Source organism: Microtus ochrogaster, chromosome 6, assembly GCF_000317375.1.
Source record: "Microtus ochrogaster isolate Prairie Vole_2 chromosome 6, MicOch1.0, whole genome shotgun sequence".
Lineage (NCBI taxonomy): Eukaryota > Metazoa > Chordata > Mammalia > Rodentia > Cricetidae > Microtus > Microtus ochrogaster.
Window position 1 is genome coordinate 10239124 of NC_022013.1, and position 22827 is coordinate 10261950.

Sequence of the window (22827 nt, forward strand, 5' to 3'; positions counted from 1 at the left end):
TGTGGTGTGTGTGTATGTGTATGTGTATGGTGTATGTATATGTAGGTGCATGTGTGTGTATAGTCTGTGGTGTGTGTGTGTGGTCTGTGTGTGTGTGGTGTGTATGTGTATGGTATATGTATTTGTAGGTGCATGTGTGTGTATGGTCTGTGGTGTGTGGTGTGTGTGGTGTGTGTGTGAGGTGTTTGTGTGTGTGGTCTGTGTGTGAGGTGTTTGTGTGTGTGGTGTGTATGTGAGGTGTTTGTGTGTGTGGTGTGTGTGTTGAAGAAGACAACAGTCTCTGGAGTCTTTCCTCAGGTGCCGTTCATCTTGTTTCTTCGAAGCAGAGGCTCTCACTGAATTTGCCAAAGACCAGACTAACTGGTTACCAGCCCCAGTGACCTGCCGCTTCTGCCTCCCCAGTGTTTAGATTACAGGGACACACACTACACCAGCATTTTTACATGTGTTCTGGGGACTGAACTGAGGGTCTTGTTCTTGCAAGAGAAGCACTTTACCAACTGAGCCATTTCCCTAGCTTCCTGGACTGTCTATTATCTATTTCCCACTCAAAAATGCTTAAAATGGGGAGCTAAGGGGACAGGCTGTAAAGTCTATCTGTGTGTATTTGTTTCTGACAAGGAGAGGAGAGAGGAGGCACAGCCTCAGACATGGGCGTCAGACCCTCATATCTCTCCTCTGCATTAATTTAATGAGTTGATAGCTCAGGTTCCCTATGAAAGTGTGTGATTCTTGCGTGTACATTCGTGTGTGTGGGTATGGGGGTGTGCCTGTGCATGTGTGTATGTATGTGGAGGTTGGAGGACAATTTAGCTGTCATTCCTCAAGTGCCATCCACCCTGTATTTACGTTGAGTTTACATTTTCCAGCTAAGATGTCTGGCCAGCAAGCCCCGGGGATGCTCCTATCTCCAGCATCCCAGTCCTGGGATTACAAATGCTCTCTTACACCCAGGATTTTTTTTTTTTAAAAAAAAAAAACAAAACACTAGTCTGGGAATTGAACTCAGGTCCTCCTGTTCATGCAGCAAGCCCTTTACTGACTGAGCCATCCCCCCACAGGCAGGGAAAGTATGCTGTTCTTGAGATAATGCATGTTTCCTTAGAGTCTTCAAGGGATTGTATTTTCTTCAACTTAAAAAAAAAATTTATTTATGTGTGCATCTGTGTGTCTGTGTGAGGATATCCATGTGTGTGTGGGCTACACTCACCAAAAGAGGGCGTCAGAGATTTCCTCTAGCACTCTCTGCCTATTCTTTTGAGGCAGAACCCTGGAGCTTGGGTTTTCTTGACTAGTCTGGAAGCTAGCAATCACTTATTATCCCCCTAGCCCTGCTCCCCATCAGAACCAAGATTACAGGTGTTTGCAGTAGCATCTGGCTTTTTGTGTGAGTGCAGGAATCTGAACCCCAGCCTTCATGATGGTGGAGCAAGTGCTCCTAACTGCTGAGGTGTCTTCCCAGCCCTGGGGGTCATTTTCGTTGCACTAAAACAGGTCTTGGGTCTCCAGAATGCCCATATGGTTTTTGTTTTGTTTTGTTTTGTTTTTTATGAGACGAAGTCTCACTATGTAGCCCCTGGCCGACAGGAAACTCACTATGTAGACAAGGCTGGCCTCAACCCCTCCTTCCCAGTGCTGGCACAACAGGTGAATGCTGCCACACCCCACCCAGAACCCCCTTCTGATTTGTCTCAGAGACCAAGTGGGCCTGCCCTCTCCTCCTCCTGACTTTTATGCTGGGGCACACACAATCCGGGGACACTGGAAAGTTTCATGGTGGCTGCTTCTTGGAACATAGCTATTTCTCAAGTTCCTTAGCTCTGTAGTTCTGCCTGAACTGGAGTAAAGTACTGAAGCTTGTGCTTCTTGTCTGTGGGGAGCTCCCAGTTTAGTGGGGAGCCCTGAAAGTACCAACACAGGGTTGCTTATCCTAAGGAGAATCTGGGTGCAGCATACATTTCTGAGGTGGTTGGGCCATGGAGCTGCTTTTCCTAGGAGGTGGGTGGCGTGCAACCTCGGGATGGGGCTTAAAGATCAAGTGATAGGGCCAATCTTCTGACATTGAGGAAGACATTGTAGTCCACAACACTAACTTGAGAAGTGCAATTGAGATTTAAGAAAAATCGTAACAAGTCTCATTGTTTAAGTAAATTTATAGTTTGCACTGAGGGGCATTCTTAGCTGTCCTGAGTCACACGTGCTTTGGGGCAGTGGCTGGACCCACTTGTGAGACTGAGGAATGGGGTCTCTGCACTGGCTGGTTTTTGTTAACTTGACACAAACCTAGACACACTTGGGAAGAGGCAGACTCAGTTGAGGAACTGCCTACATCAGATTGGCCTGTCAGCGCGTCTGCTGTGGGAAGTTTTCTTGATTAATGGTTGATATGGGAAAATTTTTTCTCTCTCTCCCCCTCCCCTTCCCTCCCCTCCCCTCTCCTCTCCTCCTCTTTCTCCTCTCCTCCCTTCCCCTCTGTTGGGAGATACTTTATTATACTATGTAAGGTTACCTCACTATGATTGGTTTGACCAAAAGCTAAATGACCAATAGCTAGGCAGGAAGAGGGTAGGTGGGACTTCCAGGCAGTGAGAGGAAGAAGAGATAAATCTAGGCATGGGAGAGATGCCAGAGTACTCAGAGAGGAAAGAGTAGGGTGGCAGAAAGGTAAAATGCCACGAGGCAAAACATAGACTAATATAAATGGGTTAATTAATATAAATGGGTTGACTTTAGTTATAAGAGCTAGTGAAACAAGCCTAAACTATAGGCTGAGCTTTCATAATTACTAACAAGTCTCTGTGTCATTTTCTGTGAGCTGGTAGCTGAAAAAAAATTTATCTACACATGTCATGCAATATGGGGATTTAAATATCCAAACACAGAGCTTAGAAAGCTAAGGAAAGTTCTGGATAAGGAGCCAGATGTAGCTTCCTAGTCCTGCAGTCTCTCAGGCAGGCTGGTGCTCAGTGGCATACAGAGGCATGGCCATCAGCTGCCACCTGCAGGCCGGAGCCAGCTACCAGCACCACACACCAGTGCCACGGGCTAAGCTGAGCTACATGGTGGCTAACATGGCACTTTAAGATTTGTCTCATGTGGTCAGAGAATGCTGCAGGTACTTCGTTAAGCAGTCTAAACTGAGAAAAACTTTTAAACAAGTACAGTAAAAATGGGTATAGACAATCATAGAAAAAAAGTCAATATATTTAAAATAATAGTAAAGTCTTCAGAGAGAAAGTAATAAAAATAAGCCACATAAAGAGGGGAAATATACAGGGAGCCTGGATCCTGTATGGTGTTTTGTTGACTTTGAATTTTTTGAATGCTAATGAGTGAATAGCAACTGCTGAGAGACATTGAGTTATGTATGGAAGGGACTGCTGAATTAAACCAGCCTATATACTTTAGGGATTTCTTAGATTCAGAATGAAAGTCAAAAATATGTTGCATTGGTGGAGAGGTTGTGTTTTTGTTTTCATAGAAAATGAAAAGCTACGGACTCCTTCAAAGTTAGTTGAGATTAGATTTGACTCAGGGAGACCTCCTGAAATTTTTGACTACATACCTTTAAAAAAAGCCAGGCAGTGGTGGTGCATACCTTTAATCCCAGCACTTGGGAGGCAGAAGCAGGTGGATCTCTGTGAGTTGAAGGCCAGCCTGATAATAAAGCTAGTTCCAGGACAGCTAGGGATACACAGGGAAACCCAATCTTAAAACAAAAAAGAAAAAGAAAGAAAGAAGAGAGAGAGAGAGAGAGACTACAAAACAGGTCATATATATTTTTTACCTGCTCAAACATAAAACAAAAGATTGTCTTTGACTTGCTTGTGTATAACACACAGTCCATACTTGTGTTAATGCGTATATGTATCTTTCCTTTGAAAGTTGGTGTGTTTTCAGAGCAAGGGGGGCAGACATCAATGAAAGTGGGTATCCCAAGTGATCCAGCCTCTCAGAGTGCCTCTGTTGCAGTTTCTTCAGAGTTCTGCATTCAAAAAAACTTTAAGACTGCTGGCTGAGGTGGTCCAGTCTCACAGACTATTTTAGCCAGGACTGCAGAAAAGCCTTGTGCTTTCTTATTATACAGAGATTGGATAACAAATATTATGGCTCTATCTTCCAGGACTTGACCACTATCTTAATTTTCTCAGGGTCCCCCAAAGATGCCCTCACCTCCCAGACAAGGTAGCAGTTTAGAGAACATGACACCAGCAATCCCAAGAGGTAGTGTAAATGGTTTTTGGTCATTCAGTGGGTTATGGATGTTTGTCATCATTTAGGAGGGTTGGTTACAAATTGTTGCTTGTCATGGTCAGGAAGAAAGCTGAACAAAGGAGATTAGACTCAGGGATTGTTTTCTGAAGGAGAAAAGGGGGGATATAGTATAGAAATGGTGAGATAAAAGAGTTAATTGTTGAGTCTACTTTTGAACAACAACTAGTCTCAAATATTTTACATTGGTATGGATTTTTGTATATTGATAGAAATTTAAGCTTAGTTTTGTTATACTGTATATATATTTATATTCTTGTTTAAGGTATTGTACCTATGCAGCTCATTTAAAAATATAATGTATAATTAAGAAATACAGGTTAGTAAACAGTTGTCTGTAATAATCAAACCTGTAGTCATGTTAGGTATGTTTTCATGCTCAAACAGAGATATTTTAAATAGATGACCTTTAAACACTTCAAACACTTATAGAATATGTATGTTATTTAAAATATTTTAATAACATAAGGCTTTTTGTGACAGTGAGACACATCTGCTCCTGGAAGCACCAATTCACTTCAAAGAATTATGGGTATCAAAGAACCTCCATTTGGAGTTTGCTTTAATTGTGGCAAAGTTGTTTTGACTGTGGATAATATGCTGTCCAAACTGGACAAGAGAGCCACATACAAAAAGTGATTGCTGAACTTTGTCTAGACAAGATAGGACAGTCCTTTAAAATTCCTGCTTTACAGAAAAGTTTGTCAGAGATTCTAAGTGTGTAGGCTAAAGGTGGATATCCCAATGTTGCAAAGAAAGCTTGGGTGACTGACCAGGCAGCCAGATGTTTCTGTCATTTCTATAGTTGTGGAAGTTGTTTGCTCTACACTTCCTATTTACTCAGGTAGTATTATATCCTTCACATGTCTCTGATGGGGTTGAAGATGAGATAGTGATAGTTGCAGTGTTCCTTGTTACCAAATTCAAAAAAGAAACTCACAAAAGAGATATAAATTTTTTAAGGATGAGAGACATAATTGCTTATCTAAAAAATTATTGGAAGTCTAAAAATTTAGTAAGATATATAATAATTTCTCCAAAAGTGCCAAATACAAATGGACTGGATATTGTAAATGTAATTCTCACCTGATAACTGTTCTTATTTTATATAGTTTCACTATTTTGGAGTTAAAACTCTTTTCTTTTTTTAGACAAAAAGAAGGAAATGTTGTGAGATATTTTATTACAGATATGTCACTGTGATTGGCTTAACAAACAGCCAATAGTTAGGCAGGAAGTGGTTAGGCTGGACTTCCAGGCAGAGAAAGAGGAAGAGGAGATGAATCTAGGAACGGGAGAGACACCAGAGAGAGGAAGCAAGAGGAGCAAGATGGAAGAGAGATAAAAAACAAAACAAAGCAAAACATAGATTAATATAAATGGGTTGATTTAATTAATAAGATCTAGGGGACAAGCCTAAGCTATAGGCTGAGCTTCCATAATTAATAAGCCTCCGTGCCATTTTTTGTGAGCTGGTTGCCCAAAGAAAAATTTATCTGCACCCCTCCCTTCCTCTCCTCCCATCTCCTCCTTCCCTCCACTCCATTCCCCTCCTCTTCTCTCCTCTTTCCCTTTTCTTTTTGCAGTGCCAGAGAGGGAAGCCAGGTTCTCAGCCTCTATGGACAAGCACTCTACCACTGTACTGCCTCCTCCAGCCTTACTCACTGTAGCTCTCATGTGCTGACCGGCAATACACTGTGAATAACATCAAAAGGAATAATTTAATTTAATTATTAATAATTAATTTAACTAATAATTTAATTTAAGATGAGAAGGAAATGACCAGAAGATCACTGGGAATCAGAATTTCCAGTCAGATGGAGGAAACAGGCATGAGAAATGGGGGCTAGAAGCATGCAGGACCTACAGTCTGTGGCTGCCATTCCAGCTGCCTGTGCCTGAGGAGTAGATGGGACCAACTGCTGCCCCCTTTCTTACCTCTCCTTTAAGGAAGTGTGGTGTTTCCAGTGGTCCCAGGCCCTACCTATTAACAAAGGATGCTGGGAATTCACTCCCTAGTTCCTCAGTATTAATGTAACATGGCCTCTGCTTCTGTTGATCCTCCAGAGGTAAGGAAGATCCTAGCCATAGGAATGGGGCTCAAAGATCTACATCTATCTATCTATCTATCTATCTATCTATCTATCTATCTATCTATATCTATCATAGATGAGAGCACTGTCTGCATGAATACCAGAAGAAGGAATCAGATTCCATTATAGATGGTTGTGAGCCACCATATAGTTGCTGGGAATTGAACTTATGACCTTTGGAAGAGCAGCCTGAGTTCTAAGTCAGCAGGAGATGCTCTCTTCAGAAACAATATGGATAGACACCTGAGGATCTCCTCTGACTTCCACACACAAACACATGTTCCTAAAGACATATGGACATACAAACACACACATTTCTTTCAGAAATTGGGAACTCTTAACAAAAGATCAATAATGTTGGTTTGTGAATTGGGTACTTAATAAATTCTTGGGGAGTGGCTCAACATACTTGCTCAGTACTCTGAGCCCCACTTCCTGGTGAACCTCCAGTACCTTGATGGGAGACTGGTAGAGGGGGTTCCTTAGACAAAGCCAAGGGAAGTCCAGAGTCACCAGGCACGTGAACCTAAGAGGTGATCGATCAGGAAGAGAGAGGTTCCCAGAACCTGGAAGTCCCTCAAGCAGAGTGTAAATATGTGCAACAGAAATGAAATTTAGCTAACTTGACAAAAGGAAATTACTGCAATTGTTTTGGGGAGTTCCACTTGACAGAAAGAACTGAGCTTAGGAAGGAAAGGAGCAGGTCACAGCAGGGGGCAGGAAACTAAGCAGCCCAAGGTCAGGTGGCAGGAATGACTTGGTCAGCACAAGCTGCTGGGAAGAAAAGCTTTTAGAGGGGTGTCTTTGGAGGGAATTAGCACCAGCAGGGGTCACACCCATAGCAACAGCTCTCCTTGCTGGGCCAGTTCTGATTCCTTGTAGGACTGTCATAGACTGATTGACAGTAAGGAAGATGGATAGATTGTCCTCTCTCTCTCTCTCTCTCTCTCTCTCTCTCTCTCTCTCTCTCTCTTTTTCTTTCTCTCCCTCCTCCATCTCTCTCTCTTCTTCCCTTCCTCCTTCCCTCCTTCTCTCCCTTTCTTGAAATAGAGTTTCATGTAACCAAGGCTAGCCTTGTCACGTGGGAGTACAGGTACACCCAACACACCCAGTTTATGCAGTGCTCTGAGCTGACCTGAGGACCTTGGTACGCGTTAGGCAAGCACTCTACCCACTAAGCTATAGCCGCAGTGGAAAAGAGGCTATTCTGATCAAGGAAATGAGGAGACTCTTCGAAGGGGAGATGCTGGGATGGATGCTGAGCAGCACCCAGACCTGTGGTGTCAGCTGGTGTTACAGCCCCAGGCAGGGAGGCAGCCACATCATCGTCTGTTTTGGAAGCCTGAGCACCTCTCTGTCCACCTCTGAGCTCAGCTCAGGTCACCTGCCCAGTGAGCACTGATCTCTTGACTTCATCTGGCCTCATCCTGTGCCTCCCCAGAGCCACCCAGATCCCTGCTTCAGCCAACATGAAGACAGTGTGACCTCAGGCTTCTCTTTACCATAACACTGATCATCAAGCTACAGTAACAGGTCATCCCGTGAAGTGCAGCTGGCCCTCCTGCCTTCCCCCTGCCCGCCACCCGGTTCCCCAGTGCTCTCTAGGTTCCCCGACTTCATTTCTCTTGCTGTGAGAAGAGATCCTGCCCAAAAGCAACTTAGGAGAGAGGGGGCTTACTTGGCTCACGATTCTAAGATATAGCACATCACAGTGGGGAAGTCAGGCAGGAACTCCAGCAGCTGGTCACATCACATCCACGGTCAAGTACAGAAAGAAATGAATGTACCCATGCTATCTGCCTGCTTGATCCCAGCCAATTTTCTCTATGATGCAGCCCAGCGGGGCCTGGAAAGATAGCTCAGTGCTTGAGAGAGTTTGTTGCTCTTTAAAGGGATCTGAGTTCAGTTCCCAGCCCCGACATTGGTTCATCCACAACTATAACTCCAATGCCAGGGGATCCAACACCCTCTTTGGGCCTCCTTGGTGCCTGCCACCACCACTCCCCCATACACAAAATAAGTTTTACACAGTATAGGGCCTTGTCGGTGAACTGTTGCCATCCAAATTCAGGATGAGTTTTCTCACCTCAATTAACCCAACTTAGAGCATCTCTCTCAAGGTATGCCACAGGCCAACCTGATCTAGATAATTCTGAAATTGAGTGTCTCATATCAGTTGAGATAGCTTATAGCAAGCTGACACATGAAGCTAACCCCACACTGTGTCTCCATGAGCCTGCAGTGAATTCTTTTTCACAGAGGGCTGTGGCTCACACTCCCATTGCCCTTACAGTGCCGGGGCCGTCTGCTAGCAGTATCCAGAAATGAAAGGAGAAGCAACCCTGGGCAAGACTTGCATCCCAGGTCCGCTTTCACAGGCACCCACTTCCATTTTTGAGGTTAAGACCACTCTGTTCATCCCTAGAGTCATATGACATTGGACAGCTAGTGAATGAACTCTGCTCTTTCCCCCAGGGAGTGTCCCTCTGAAACCAGACTTCGTGGAGAAAAGGGCAGAGAAAAGAGGAAGACGGATTCTCACCCTGCACATCAGCCAGGGTTAAAGACCTGCTACTCAGTAAGGAATGGTAAGAGGTCATATTGGTCAATGTCACTTGTGTGTGTGTGGTGTGGTGTCGTGTGTGTGTGTGTGTGTGTGTGTGTGTGTGTGTGTGCTATCTTCTTCAACCACTTTCCACCTTGCTTATTGAGACAGGGTCTCTCGGTGAACCTGGGGCTCACTAATTCAGTGAGACCGACTGGCCAGAGATCCTCTCATCTCCATCTCCCTAGTACTGGGATTATAGATGTGTGCTGCCTGGTCCAACCTTTTACATAGATTATGGGCATCTGAACTCAAGTATCCATGCTTGAGTTCTTTAAGTACTTTACCAACAGAGTCATCTACCCAGGACTACATGCGCACACACACACACACACACACACACACACACACACACACACACACACACGCGCATGTACACACACACACACAGTGAAGGTGAGGAATTTAACAACGTCAGGCCTGGAAGGGCTGGCTGGGGAGCGAGCTGAATGTGAAACTGTTATACAGTTACCAGAAGGCTGAGGCTCATTTGCAGCTCATGTCTCTCAATTTTAGACAAGACCATCAGATCGTCTGTGTAATCACATTAGCTTCATCTCTCCCCCATTTACATCCAATTGCTGAAGGGCCAGGTCTAACTGGGGTCATGGGTTTTGTCAAGTGCAACAAAGACAAAGAGGGAGAAGGCAGTGGAGGCTGTGTGCGGGGGGGGGGGGATAATTACAAACATTATCAGTACACGCAGAGGCACGAAGAGACAGGGCATGATGTGGGCAGTGGGCCACAAGAGAATGGCAGATTCAGAGGACTGAGGTCAGAGGTCCTGAGACAAGGTGTAGTTGGAGTCAAGATGTCAAAGCAATAGAGTATTGATGGATCTGTGGAAGAATGTCCTTGGAGTGGACAGGAGGGACAACTGGAAGGCAGGTGCTGGGGAGGGAGATGGTTTGATCACGAGAGCGTTCGCCTTGTAAGCATGGGGGCCTATGTTTGCTCTCAGAATTCATGTGGAGTTTTTTAAAATCTCACCAGAGACTGGTGAGATGGCTCAGTTGGTAACACATCTACTGTGCAAGCCTGGGGACCTGAGTTTGGATCCCCAGAACTCACATAAAAACTGGACGTAGTCTTGCATGTCTGAATCTTCGTATTTTGGGGAGACAAGTAGATGCCCACTGCTCACTGGCCAGCTGGTGTAGACAGTTGGCAAGTTCTAGGTCCAATGAGGGCTCCCATCTCAAAAGATAAGGCAAAAAGCAATAGTAGAAAACAGTGTTGAATTCTGGCCTCTATACATATGCACACACACACACATACACACATACATACACACACATATATATACACACACACACACATGAACATATATAAACAAATAAGCAGACAGGCATAGTGGTATGTGCTGATGACCCCGATACAGGGAACGTGGACAGAAGCGGATGTTTGGCTTGTTGTTCAGCCAGCCTCACCCTTGGTGAGCTCCAGGTCACTGAGAGAGGCCATCTCAGATATAAGGTGAAGAGTAGTGAGGGGTAACCTGGAGTTGTCGTCTGCCTTCCATATGCACACACACACACACACACACACACACACACACAAATAGGGAAATAAGAAGGGATTGTGAGACTCAATGAGTGCACGTGACTGGTAGCTACTGTTTCCCACCCCATGTTTCCTATGATTTCCTAAGCCTGCTCCAGGGAAGGGTCGCTACTGCTCATGGAATTACATGTCAGGGTCTCCTTTTGCTCTCTTATAGATGAAAGTGCGTTTTGACACTCTTTTCTAAGTGGTGTAATGAAAAGTTTGGTCACCAAGGAAGACATCAAGGGTTCCAGTAATGAAGGGTGTGCTGTGTGTGTCCATTGGAGCACATGTCTCCAAAATCAGCGTGGGTGGAAGGAGCTGCCTTCCTGACTGTTCTTGTCTCATTCCTTTTGCTGTGATAAAATGTGCTGAACAAACACAGCCTAAGGGAGAAAGAGTTTAGCTGACTTATACTTCGGGTTGCAGCCCATCATGGCAGGGAAGCCAAAGCAGGGATTGGAAGCCCCCAGTCACGTCACATCCGCAGTCAAGAAGAGAGACAGCAAATGCATGCATGTCTACTTGTGACCAGTCCCAGGGTCCCAGCCTAGAGAATGGCGACACCCACAGTGGACTGAGTCATCTCACTTCAATTAACTCCAAAACTAATCACCCAAGGGCTTGCCCATAGACCCAACCGGATCTAGACGATCCCTCATTGAAATCCTCCTTCCTGGTGACTCTGGGTTTTATAAAGTTTATAGAGACATTGCACTGGTCTCACCCTGTGTCAGCCCTGGTTGGAAACTCCGTGCAGAGAGAGTCTCAACAGAGACCAGCTTAATTATTTTTTATTATCCAAATTTTATTTTAAAATTCTTATACAAGTGTATGCTATTGTGTATTGAGCATTATTCCCTGGCATCCCTCCTCTTCCCTTTCTCAAACCTTCACCCTCCTTCTAGCACCCTTTGTTCCAAGGCAGTTTCACTTCTCTAGTCATGTCATACACACACACCTACATACAACTTACCTACATACACGCACACATATATACATACATACACACACATACACACATAAATACATGCATACACATACATAATATACACACACATATACATACATACACATATATACACACATAAATACATACATACACATACATAATATACACATACATACACAATAAATACATACATACAATACATACATACACACATATACATACATACATACATACATACATACATACATACATACATACATACATACATACATACAAAATTTTATATTGCAGCCACAAATGAGAAAAGAATATCTTATATCTATCTTTCTGAGGCTGGCTTAATTCACTTAACATACTTGCCTCTAGTTCCATCCACTTTCTTGCAAGGGGCACGGCTTCACTCTTGGCTGAACAGTCTCCCCTGTATCTATAAACCCTCTCCTGGTCCATCCCTCTGTTGCTGGATGCTCAGGTTGGGTCTGTAACATGTTCTGAACAGCACTGCAGTGAATTTTGGTGTGCAAGGATCCCTGTCACTGCCGACTTCAAGTGTTCCTGGCAGAGACCCAGGAGAGATAGGACTGGGCAGTAGCTCCTCTGACCCTTCTTCTGGTCTCCAAGCACAGCTGTGGTGTGGCCCCTGCTCCCCTTGTGTGTGGAGGACTTGACTTCCTACAGTGTCTGGCTGTAAACCCAAACAGCAGACAGAGTTCTCCATGATGCCAGTGTTCACCCATCACCTTCCCATCCCAGTGGCCCAAAAGACAATCTTCTGTTCTACTAGTGTAGCAACAAGGATTCCAGAATCTTCTTCTATTTGACTTCTGTTTTAATTAACTTCCAAGGTAAACTGCAAATGCATACTATGTTAGGCATACAGTTTATTGTATTTTAAAACCAACACCTCAATCGTACAGAACATCCTTATAACACCGGACACTCTGTGCTGTCAACATTCCACAATTCCACCAAAAGCAGTATCCGTTTTCAGATACTGAAAATGACTTTTGTGTGTTCTGGAACCTTCTAGGAATGGAATCATACCCTATGTTCCCTTTAAGTTCTAGTTCCTCTCACAGAACATGACAGGTTTGGAGATTTATCCTGCTGTCTTATCCTGTGGTATGATCAGTAGTGTGTGGAAGTGGGTATAACTCTGTGTTTTCTGTCCATGGTTGCTTGTATTGTTGGCTTCTTTTTTTTTTTAACATGTTTTTGTTTGTTTGTTTGTTTGTTTGTTGGGGTTTTGGTTTTTTGTTTCTTTGTTTGCTTTTCTTTTTCTTTTTTAAAAAACAGGATCTTGTATAGTCCAGGTGTCCTGGAACTCACTGTGTAGCCCAGAATGACTTTGAATCTCTTGTCCTTCTGCGTCTACCTCCTAAGCACTAGGATTTCAGGCATGCACCACCATGCTCAATTTTTTGCTATGCTTGGGGCAGAACCCAGGGCTTTTCACCTGTCAGGCAGGCTCTCTGGCCGAAGAAGTTTCAGACCTGTGTTTCCTGTATATGTCTCTCAGCCAAGCAGGTCCTGTAACCTGCTCTGTTGGTGGCCTGAGACAAATGACAGAACAAGTGGATGACAATGGAGAGAGATGAAGGGACTTGGGATCACTATAGAGATGCTGTGTGCCCTCCTGCTGAAGGCTTGGCATTGTTTGGACTGTTAGTTGGGTGGGGTGATTCTCACGCTGAACTAATCCACTCAGGAAAGATGCAGGCTGCTGTGATAACCTAGTCAATTAAGAGCACAAGAGTCCTTTAATTCTGATCAAGAGTCAGCTAATGCCTCAGAGTTTCTTTGCGTCAAAGCTCAGGGGCAAAAATCACGATCACATCAACAGCAGATGAGGGTCAGTGTAACCTTGCGGCATTGTTTAGGCAGAACATAGTTATTTCAGATGCAGCATGACCATTAATTTAGATTTGTATCCTTTCAATTATGCTTGGTTCGTATCAACATTACTTGTTTTGATTAATACATCTGGACTACGGTCAGGGTCATGGGAATAACTGAGGTGTTGCCAAGGTGGGTGTGGCTGTTAGGAGGGAGAGGGCTGAGTGTCTAAGCAGTCAGGACAAAATGGCGTTACCGTTGTCACCTCCACACCACACCATCACTTCATTTCAGGCTAGAATGAGTAACCCCAGGGCTCTTTTTGTTGGTCACACAGGCAGCAGCTCACCGGTGAGCAAATCTGCTAAGCTCTGCAGAGGACTCCAGGAATGGGATCATACATGCCTGGGTTCCCTCTTCCTCATCCCTCCCATCTCACCAGAGCAGCATGAGGCCCTTGGCTGCCACGTCTCAGAATATCAGGAAACTGGACCCAACTCCACTGAGGCCTCTTGGGATGCATCTCAACACTCCAGTTCAATTAGGTGCACTCTGCCTGGAAAGCGAAGCCCCACACTGGACATCTTGAACAAGTCAGTCTCTAGATGCAAACAGGCCACTTCATTCGGGGAAGAAGCAGCCAGATCTGTGTTCCTGGACAGAGAGGTGTTTGAGTGGAGCACGGGAAGAGACTGTACCTACCCCAGAACTGCGTGCTCTGTGCCGGATGGGAGATATAAAGGATGGAGAAGGGTACCTCTGGGAAGGTATGAAGTGCCCCTTACAGCCTGGCTTGAAGGTGGTGCCAGCCTCTGCAGAGTGCTCCTTTTACAGATGTGCCATGCATTTATCAGCCCCTCTGATCTTCACCTCAGCCTACAGGCGTGCAGGGACATTTTGGAGTTCCCTGTAATGAAGATGCTAACATCCAGGGCTTATATGGGACTGGGATCAGGGCCCACAAGAGCTGAGTTGGGAGGCTGCTGTTACTTAAATAAGAGCCTGTACCACACACACACACACACACACACACACACACACACACACACACACTGAACCTGGAGCTCATTGATTGGCTAGACGACTAGCCAAGGGTCTCAGGGACACCTGTCTCTATCTTGCCATCTCTGGGTTGACAGACCTTGCAGCCACACCTGTTTTTTATGGTTGTTGTTTTGTTTTTGAATAGGTTTTGGTGATCTGAATTTATGTCCCCACGCTTGCCCAGCAGGCACTTTAATCTTTCCAGCTTGCTTCCTAAACTTTAATGTGCTATACACCACATGGGGACCTTATTAAACTATAGGTTTGGATTCGGTCTGTGTCCCAAGTCATGCTTCTGAGGCTGATACAGGGACCCTGTATGTCTAAGGATGAACTCAACCTGGAGAGAGTCAAAGGAGAAATCCTGGGACAGCTAGCTAGGTCTGCACGAATGCAGGATTCGGAAGTCCTGTTTAGGTGTCCCCTAGAGTCCCGAGGACAAGGAGAGTCTTCCCCAACCTCTTCAATTACCCTTAATCAGCAGCTTCCCTGCATACAGCTCCACAGGTGAACAGCCTGATTGTAAGCAAAAATCAGCTATACACTAAGAAATCAGGAAACATTGTGCAAATTGTAGAATCATTGCCAAAGGGAAGTCACGCAGGTCTCCAGCTAGATGCTGCAGTTAAATAGGAGCCCCACTTCCTTTTGGGGAAGCATTTCTGCTGGCTCCAGGGCTTTGGCCACCTATAAAACTTAGCAATGGGAAATAAAGAAACCTTCAAGGAGGAAGCCTTGTTGGGGAGCACGGAAGAAGGAACCAATTTTGACCAAGCTATGTTCCCTGTGATGGAGACCTTCGAAATCAACGGTAAAGTACGACTCCCTAGTGATGGGACTGCACAGAAACTTAGCCTTTGGTGGTAGGAAGAAAGAAGAGACCACCATGGGAGGTGCAGGCATGTGACCTGGTGCACTTCGCACCTGACTCTCACTAGCTGGACTGCATCAGTCCGAAATTTCTGGAAAGCTGACCATAGATGCTGTGTCCTTGGTGCATAGTCGATTTTTGCTTGAAGTCTGATCCTGATCCTCTTTAAAAGTCATATTTAAGTATTTTTCTTTTGTACAAATGCCAGTGCTTATTAAGGCAATGGCTCCTTTCTTATTGAGCATCTCATGAGGACACACTGGGTGTCTGTTGAGATGATGCTACAAGTCAAGAGATGAGAGGAAGTCCCACAGGGGCTTAGATGCAGCTCAGACAGGAGGGGGCTTACCTAGCGTACATGAAGCCCTGTGTTCAACCCGGAGCACGACATAAATGGGTGATGCATGCCTGTGATCTCAGCTCCGGGGAGGCAGAGGCAAAAAGATGAGGAGGAGTTCAAGGCCATCTTTGGCTATGTGGCACTTTTGGGGCTAACCTGAACTATGTGAAGCTTTGTTTCAAAAAGAAAATCAACGGCGTAGAAACCAAAGCTGTGTGTGTGTGTATATATATATATATTTGGATGGAAGTCTTTTAATATGCCTTAAGGGGCTTCTGTGATAGCCGAGGTGTTGGCTTGGGAGCACATTCCTCATTTCCTGTCAGTTTCTCTAGCTTTGTCACTGGTTTAATTTAGATGGAACACAACTTTCAAATATTAGAAAAGTTTTCTTACATATTTATTTGTGTGTGTGTGCATGTATATGTGATGCATATGTCAGGGTGAATGAGTGACAGTCAGGGTACATCTTTAAGAATCAGTCCTCCCCTCCTTCCCTGTGGAATGCTGGGATGGAACTCAGGGGTCAGTCTTGGATGTAAGTGCCTTTCTGCACTGAGCTATGCCATTGCCCTCTAAAGATGGCTTAGATGACCTCTCAGTATTATATAGGTGAGGTATCTTTTACATCCTCAGGAGTCTGCAGCATTTACAGTCAGGGGTCGACTTAATTTGCCACTGGAGAGCTCTGGTTTCCCATTCTAGAACATTCTGTGGGAATCATCTTTCATAGTGATCAGCTGGAGTTAAAAAGGTTGTGAGCCACATGACACCATGCTGGAACCTGAACTTAGGTCCTCTGGCAGTGCAGAGAGTGCTGTTAGCCACGGAGCTTTCTTTGAAGCCTGTGTTCCTGACCTTTTGAACATAGGTTCTGGGGATGTGTACCAGGCCCTCATGCTTTCTAGGCAAGCACTCCACTGACTAATCTCATCATCTCACCCTCTGGATTATTTTAAATATACACTAGTCTAGAAAATTCAGCTGACAGTTATATTCAGCAGCTACTACCTTCTGGATACGACACTGAGCACAGAGAAAAGATACTAGATAAACAGGGCGGCGGGCCTTCAGGGAAGCATACTGAGGTAAGGAGGGCAAGCCCTGCCTTGGCTGGTTTTTCTAAACAACGCCGGCTGAGGCGGAAAATTGTATAGGACATCATGGATGTAACCTGGGATGGGGCCTGAGGACAGAGCTGCTGTTGCTTCTCAGGTTGAAAGGATGGAAGAAACTAAGGACAGAAATGAGACAGTGAGTGGCTGGGGAGGAGTGAGACAAGGTTAGGTGTCTCCCTCTCCCTCTCTCTCCCTCTCCCCCTTTCTCTCTGTCTCTCTGTCTCTCTGTCTCTGTCTCTGTCTCTGTCTCTGTCTCTCTCTCTCTCTCTCACACACACACACACACACACACACACACACACGAGGAATGCCCTTAGAAATCTAAAGAGTTCCATGCAGTGGGATTGAGGGTGGGATTGAGGACTCTGAACCCAATCCTGAGGTGACTGGGAAGGCTGGAGGGCCGCATAGAGGTTGAGTGCACTGGCCTGTAGCTGAGATTGCTCGCTGTGGTAGGTGGGAGATAGGTGGAGAGCCAGACAGCAAGGGATAACCAAGGCAGTCACTGTAAAGAAGAAAAACAAGAGCAGTGGATATGGCACAACAGGTTAAGCGCCTAGCTCACAAGCTGAGGACCTAGGTTCAGATCTCCAGTGCCCATGTAGCAAGTGGGTCAGGGATGCACAGTCTGTACCTGGTACTGGGGATAGGTGGAGACAGGAGAATCCCTGGAGTTCCCTGGTCAGCTAGCCTCGCCAACTGCTGAGCTTTGGGTTGGATGAGAGATCTCGTCTCAGAAAATCAGGGGAAGATCAGTTGAGGAAGATACCTGATGTCAGCTCCTGCCTCTACTCACATCTGCTCACATGTGCATGCACACACCCTACAAATGGGAACACACACACAACAGGGACACCACACACGCAGAGTGAGAGCGAGAGAGGGAGGGGGGAGAGAGTGCACACAGGAGTCTGGGGGAAAGTTTGAGCTGTACAAGCAAGAGCTGAGTTCAAATTCCTAGAACTCACATGAAGCCAGGCATGGTAGCACTTGTCTGTTTTTCCAGCATTCCTGTGGTGTGGTGGGAGGTGGAACAAGCAAGTGCCTGGAAGCTCAAAAGCCAGCTAGACTGGTGGACTCCACAGGAAACATCAAAACAGAGACCCTGTCTTCAGCAAGGTGGAAGGTGAGGGCTGACCCCTAAGGTTGTTCCCTGACCTCTCTGTATGTCAAGTACGTGCCCACAGCACAGTAAAACAGAGACTGCCCTGGGCAAAGATGGTAAGACAAGTGACAAGGACAAACTCTAGACTTAAGACTTGACTTGTAGCTATGCTTCAGAGGAGAAAAATGCGAGCCGTGAGTCAAGACCAAACCTCAACAAAATCCTGAGAAACCATGGAGGGCAGAACACTTCCCCCGTGCAGTCACAACTTCCTGCTCTTGAGTATGAAGACCAGGGAATATATGAAACCTTCTAGAAAAGTGCCGTGCTCAACAGTAATTGCTGAAAGGTTTGGCAAGCATGGAGACCCCTCAGGGTTTCCTGTGATATCCGAAATCTCAATATTCAGGAAAGTGTGCCTCCAAGTTATTTTTAATTTCTTCTGAAAAAAAAAACGAAAACAAACAACCAAAAACAAATGCTATGCTTTTCAAACAACAACAGCAAGGAATCACTGAAAAGCATTTGTAGTATCGTCATCAATCTTCCCTCTCTTCTTCCTTTTTACATGGGATCTCTGTCATCTGGATTGACTTTGAACTCCCTAGGATGACCTTGAGTGTCTCATCCTCCTGCCTCTGTCTAAGTCCTGGGATTACAGACATGCACCATCACACCTAGTGTATGTTGTGCTGGAAACGGAACCCAGGGAGGGCTCTGTGCATTCTGAACAGGGACTTTACTACCTGGCCTACACTAAAGTCTTCCTGCTTGATAATATACTAACATATCTCTTTTTGAGACAGGGCCTTCAGAGTCATGGTCCTCACACTTTAGCCTCCTGGGGACAGCTATTAGTTATTTTAACTATTCAGGAACACCATGGGGCGTTTGGACTGTGGCAGCAGCTCTCTATATATGTCTCTGCGCTCTCTCTCTCTCTCTCTCTCTCTCTCTCTCTCTCTCTCTCTCTCTCTCTCTCTCTCTCCATTCTCACAGATGTTAGTGATAGTCTCATTGTAGTTCAAACTTGAAATATGCTTTTTCCCATCACTTTAACTAAAAATGATGATTTAAGTTTCATTAAAAAGACAAAATCTTCTTTTGTCTCCCTCTCTCTGGCCAGGATGTGTTCCCACAGTCGCGCTTGCCCTCTTGTCTCCGTAACGATGAGTTCCCTTATTAAATGTGTTCATGGCTGGCTAGTGAACCCGGAACCTACTTGCCTGTCTCTGCTTATCTCGCATTGGGATTCGGATGTCCCCGCACCGAGCTTTTTCATGGGTCCTAGAGGTCAAGCTTAGATCCTTATACTCGTGTGGCAGGCACTCCACTGACTGAGCTATACCCAAACCTGTCCCAGATCTTGAGAGGCATTAGGAAATAAAAATGTATTTATCTGTAGCACAAACCTGGGGAAATGATCACACACAGATGGCCTTGACCTCTGAAGGGTGTCACCTGCAATAGATCTCGTTACACACAGAAAGCTCAAGCCAGGTCCTTTGCCATGATATAGGGTTGGTGGGATATTTGAGCCTAAGGGAGAGTTCTTACATGGCCTTTGGAGTGTGTATGTGGATGCTGCCTCCTTTCCTGAATACTGGACTCTGCCTGTTTTCTGTTTCACTTCCATCTCTCCACTGCTAGCCCTTGTCAGTCAAGGAACTGCTTAGCCCTCTCACACCCAAACTCCCAGCCATTACCTCTTTCCTTACATCCTCAATCTGAGAACTTTCTCCTTTAAAAGAATCGTCTATGTCCGTGACTCCAGCGCAGCCCCGTGCTAAGTCCTTCAAACTCTCCAGGGATGGAGAGCCTCTCCTCATTGCAGGAGCTCTGGGTAGTGGGCAGCGTTACTGCAAAGAACCAGAACTGCTCAAAGTGCAAAGAATAAGAGAGTGGGTATGGATCCAACCCTAAATCATATCACACCCTGGCTTAGGGAACTAAGAAATATACGTATGTTTCTATATTTAAGACCTAGGGAACATCGAAAAAGAAGGGATGGAAAGATCATGAGAGCTAGAGTTTGGGGAGGGCTGGAGTGAGACAGTGTCTTCTGGACACCACAGGACCACTGCAGTCCTGAAGTCACAGCAGCTGCAGTGGCCTGCATGGACATGTACAGCATGAAGCCAGGGAACACTCCTGCATGGGGAAGGGCTCACGAAGCCCCATTCCTATCCAATGAGCCTGGGAGTGGAGAGTTTCAGCAGGAGGAAGGAGAGGCAGCTTCCTTTAGGGGAAACCTAGCAAGGCCCCTGCTAGGCTGCCCATGCTCCAGTGAGTGGCCACACAACCATGCACATACAGCCAGCCCTAAGTAGACTTAGTGGGTTAAGAAAAGAGGGACAGAAAATTGGAATGGGACTGAGGTGGGGCATCTGGGAAGAGTTGTAGAGAGGAGTAGGCATGGCCATGATCAAAATACATTATATACATGCAGAAATTACCAAATAATAATAAAATTTATAGATATTTTTGAGAGTACCTGGAGAGATGACTCACTAGTTATAAGCGCTTGCTGTTCTTATAAAGGACCTGAGTTCAGTTCCCAGCACCCACATCAGGTGATTCAGTGAGTTTTTATGTCCTTTGTGCAGACACACATACACACACACACACAAATGCTGTGTGTATGTTGGGTGTGATGCTGATCCTCAAGTGTTCTCACTGTATGCTCCAGGCTAGCTGGTCACAAGCTGCTCGAAATGCCTGGCCTCTCCTCTAGGCTCACAGGTATCTGCTCCGAGGTCCTGTTTGAAGTGGGCTCTGGGATTCGAACGCAGGTCCCCAGGCTTGCACAGCTAGCACTTTACCAACAGAGCCATCACCCCACTATCCACAGTATTTATCTTGACAGAAAGAACCTCCAAAAATGCTAATAGAGAAGTTAGGGCTTTGTAATTATCATAGTACTCACCTTTGACCCCGGCAGCAACTCCCAGGTGCCCTTTCTTCTTGATCTAAGGATAATCTAAGACACCTTGAAGCCTTCTGACACATGTCTACTTCAAAGTCCCTTCAACTCTGTGGATATGGCTGCTGTGGTTTTACACAACCCTTTAACATTCTCTCTCTCCCTGCCTCTCTCTCCCCTCTCTCTTCTTCCATCCCTCCCCCCTTCCCTCCCTCTCTCCCTCTCTCTCTTCTTCCATCCCTCCCCCCATCCCTCCCTCTCTCTTCTTCCATCCCTCCCTCCTTCCCTCCCCCTCTCTATTTTTTTTTTCTGAGACAGGGTCTTACAATATAGCCCTGACTGTCCTGGAACAAACTGTAGACCAGGCTGGCCTCAAACCCACGAAGATCCTCCTGCCTCTGCCTCCCGAGTGTTGGGACTAAAGGTGTGCACCCCCACGCCTGGTTGTTCTGTCTTCAAGTCTTGAAACATCTGACTTTACCATAGAGGTGTAGGGGAAAAAAAACTTTGTGTTGTTAAATAATCATGCAGAGCCCCAGAAAGTAAGGAAATGTGTTCAAGAAGGTCTTCGGTGACCTCTTACCAGCGTCTTTGAGGCATAGCTTCTGCATAGTTTGGGTACAACCCCACAATGTGACGCTTATCCATTCTACCAGTTGTGGGCAGACTCGTCTATGTGTGTTTACCACTCTGCACGAGGTTTTGCGCCACAAATAGTGCTCACTCCTCACGGGCAATCATTCCCCTGCCAAGGCCAGTCAAATCTCTATCTCCACACTTGTGCTATTGTGGGAATGTTAGACAAATGGCATCATATGTAACTTTCTTTCAGCTTTTTTTATGTGTAATAGTGTTTTGCCAGGGGCATTGGGTACCCTGAAACTGGACAGTTACAGACAGTTGTGAGCTGCCATGTGGGTGCTGGGGATTGAATCCGGGTCCTCTGGAAGAGCAGTTAATGCTATTAACCACTGAGTCATCTCTGCGGCCCCATATGTGACTTTCTAAAGACTGGTAATGAGGCTAGCAAGATGGCTCAGTGGGATAAAGGAATCTGCTGCCAAGTCTGATGGCCTAGGTCCACATGGTGGAAAGAGAGATCTGACTCCAACAAGTTAGACTCTGACCACCACATGTGTGCTATGGCAGGCTTGTGTGTGTGTGTGTGTGTGTGTGTGTGTGTGTGTGTGTGTGAAAAAGAGAGAGACACAGAGAGAGACAGAGACAGAGAGAGAGATACACAAAAGTGTAATAAATATTTGCTTTTTTCTCTTTTGGTATGTATAGTGTGTGTGATGCATGCATGTGCATTTTATATGTGTATAAATGTATTTGCACATTCCTTGACATGTTATATGTGTATACATGTGTGTGCACATTTCTTGACATGCAAGTGGAGGTCAAAGGACAACCTCAGGGGTCAGGTCTCTTGGGATTCTCCTGTATTCTCCTCCCCTCTCACCACAGAAGCACTGGCTTGGAACTGTGTGTTACTGCAGCCAACATTAGATGGATTCTAGAGATTCTAATTCAAATTCTCACAAGTCATGGCACGTGCTCGCTCAGTCCGCCGAACAATTTCCCCAACCAGGGTTTTCAATTTTACCACATGATGTAATACCCCACTCAGACAGTGGGATCCCAGGAGTCGGTTCTGATGAATGAGTAGTGACCCACAGGGTGAAGGCACCACAGTCTAAGTGTTCATCCTCAGGGGGCATTAGGACTCTTTCCTCTTTGGGGCTTCTACAAATAAAGTTGCTATAGATAATTATGAAAAATTTCTGTGTGAAGATACATTTCCTTTCTCCAGCATCTGAGGATAGCCTGCTTCGTGTTGACATTCTGTCTTCGTTTTTCATCAACCCTCACTGTGTAAGAGCAGAACACTTCCCACACACAGCAAACCAGGTAACCAACACCCAAATTCTCAGATCCCACGCAGGTGCTTCTGGTGGTGCTGGCTGGCACTGTGTGACATGAGGGCATGCTCGGGGAAGTCATGTGACCAACACTGCAGCAAAGTCACACCTTGCAGCAGTGACAACCCTACCAGAAACACTGTGGATTCATATCACGATTTCACGGTTTTGAATTAAGTCTTGGTCACTGGACACTTAGAA

At 45.6% G+C, this 22827-nt stretch overlaps 1 protein-coding gene across 1 annotated transcript in view; it reads left to right on the top strand.

Annotated features, from left to right (window-relative positions):
* The first annotated feature begins 15049 nt into the window (after positions 1-15049).
* Marco (macrophage receptor with collagenous structure) overlaps positions 15050-22827 on the top strand; it is a 35260-nt gene continuing 27482 nt past the window's right edge. Inside the window, exon 1 of the mRNA XM_026779775.1 lies at positions 15050-15158. Within this exon, the coding sequence (XP_026635576.1) occupies positions 15050-15158 (109 nt within the window). The remainder of the gene's footprint in view (positions 15159-22827) is intronic.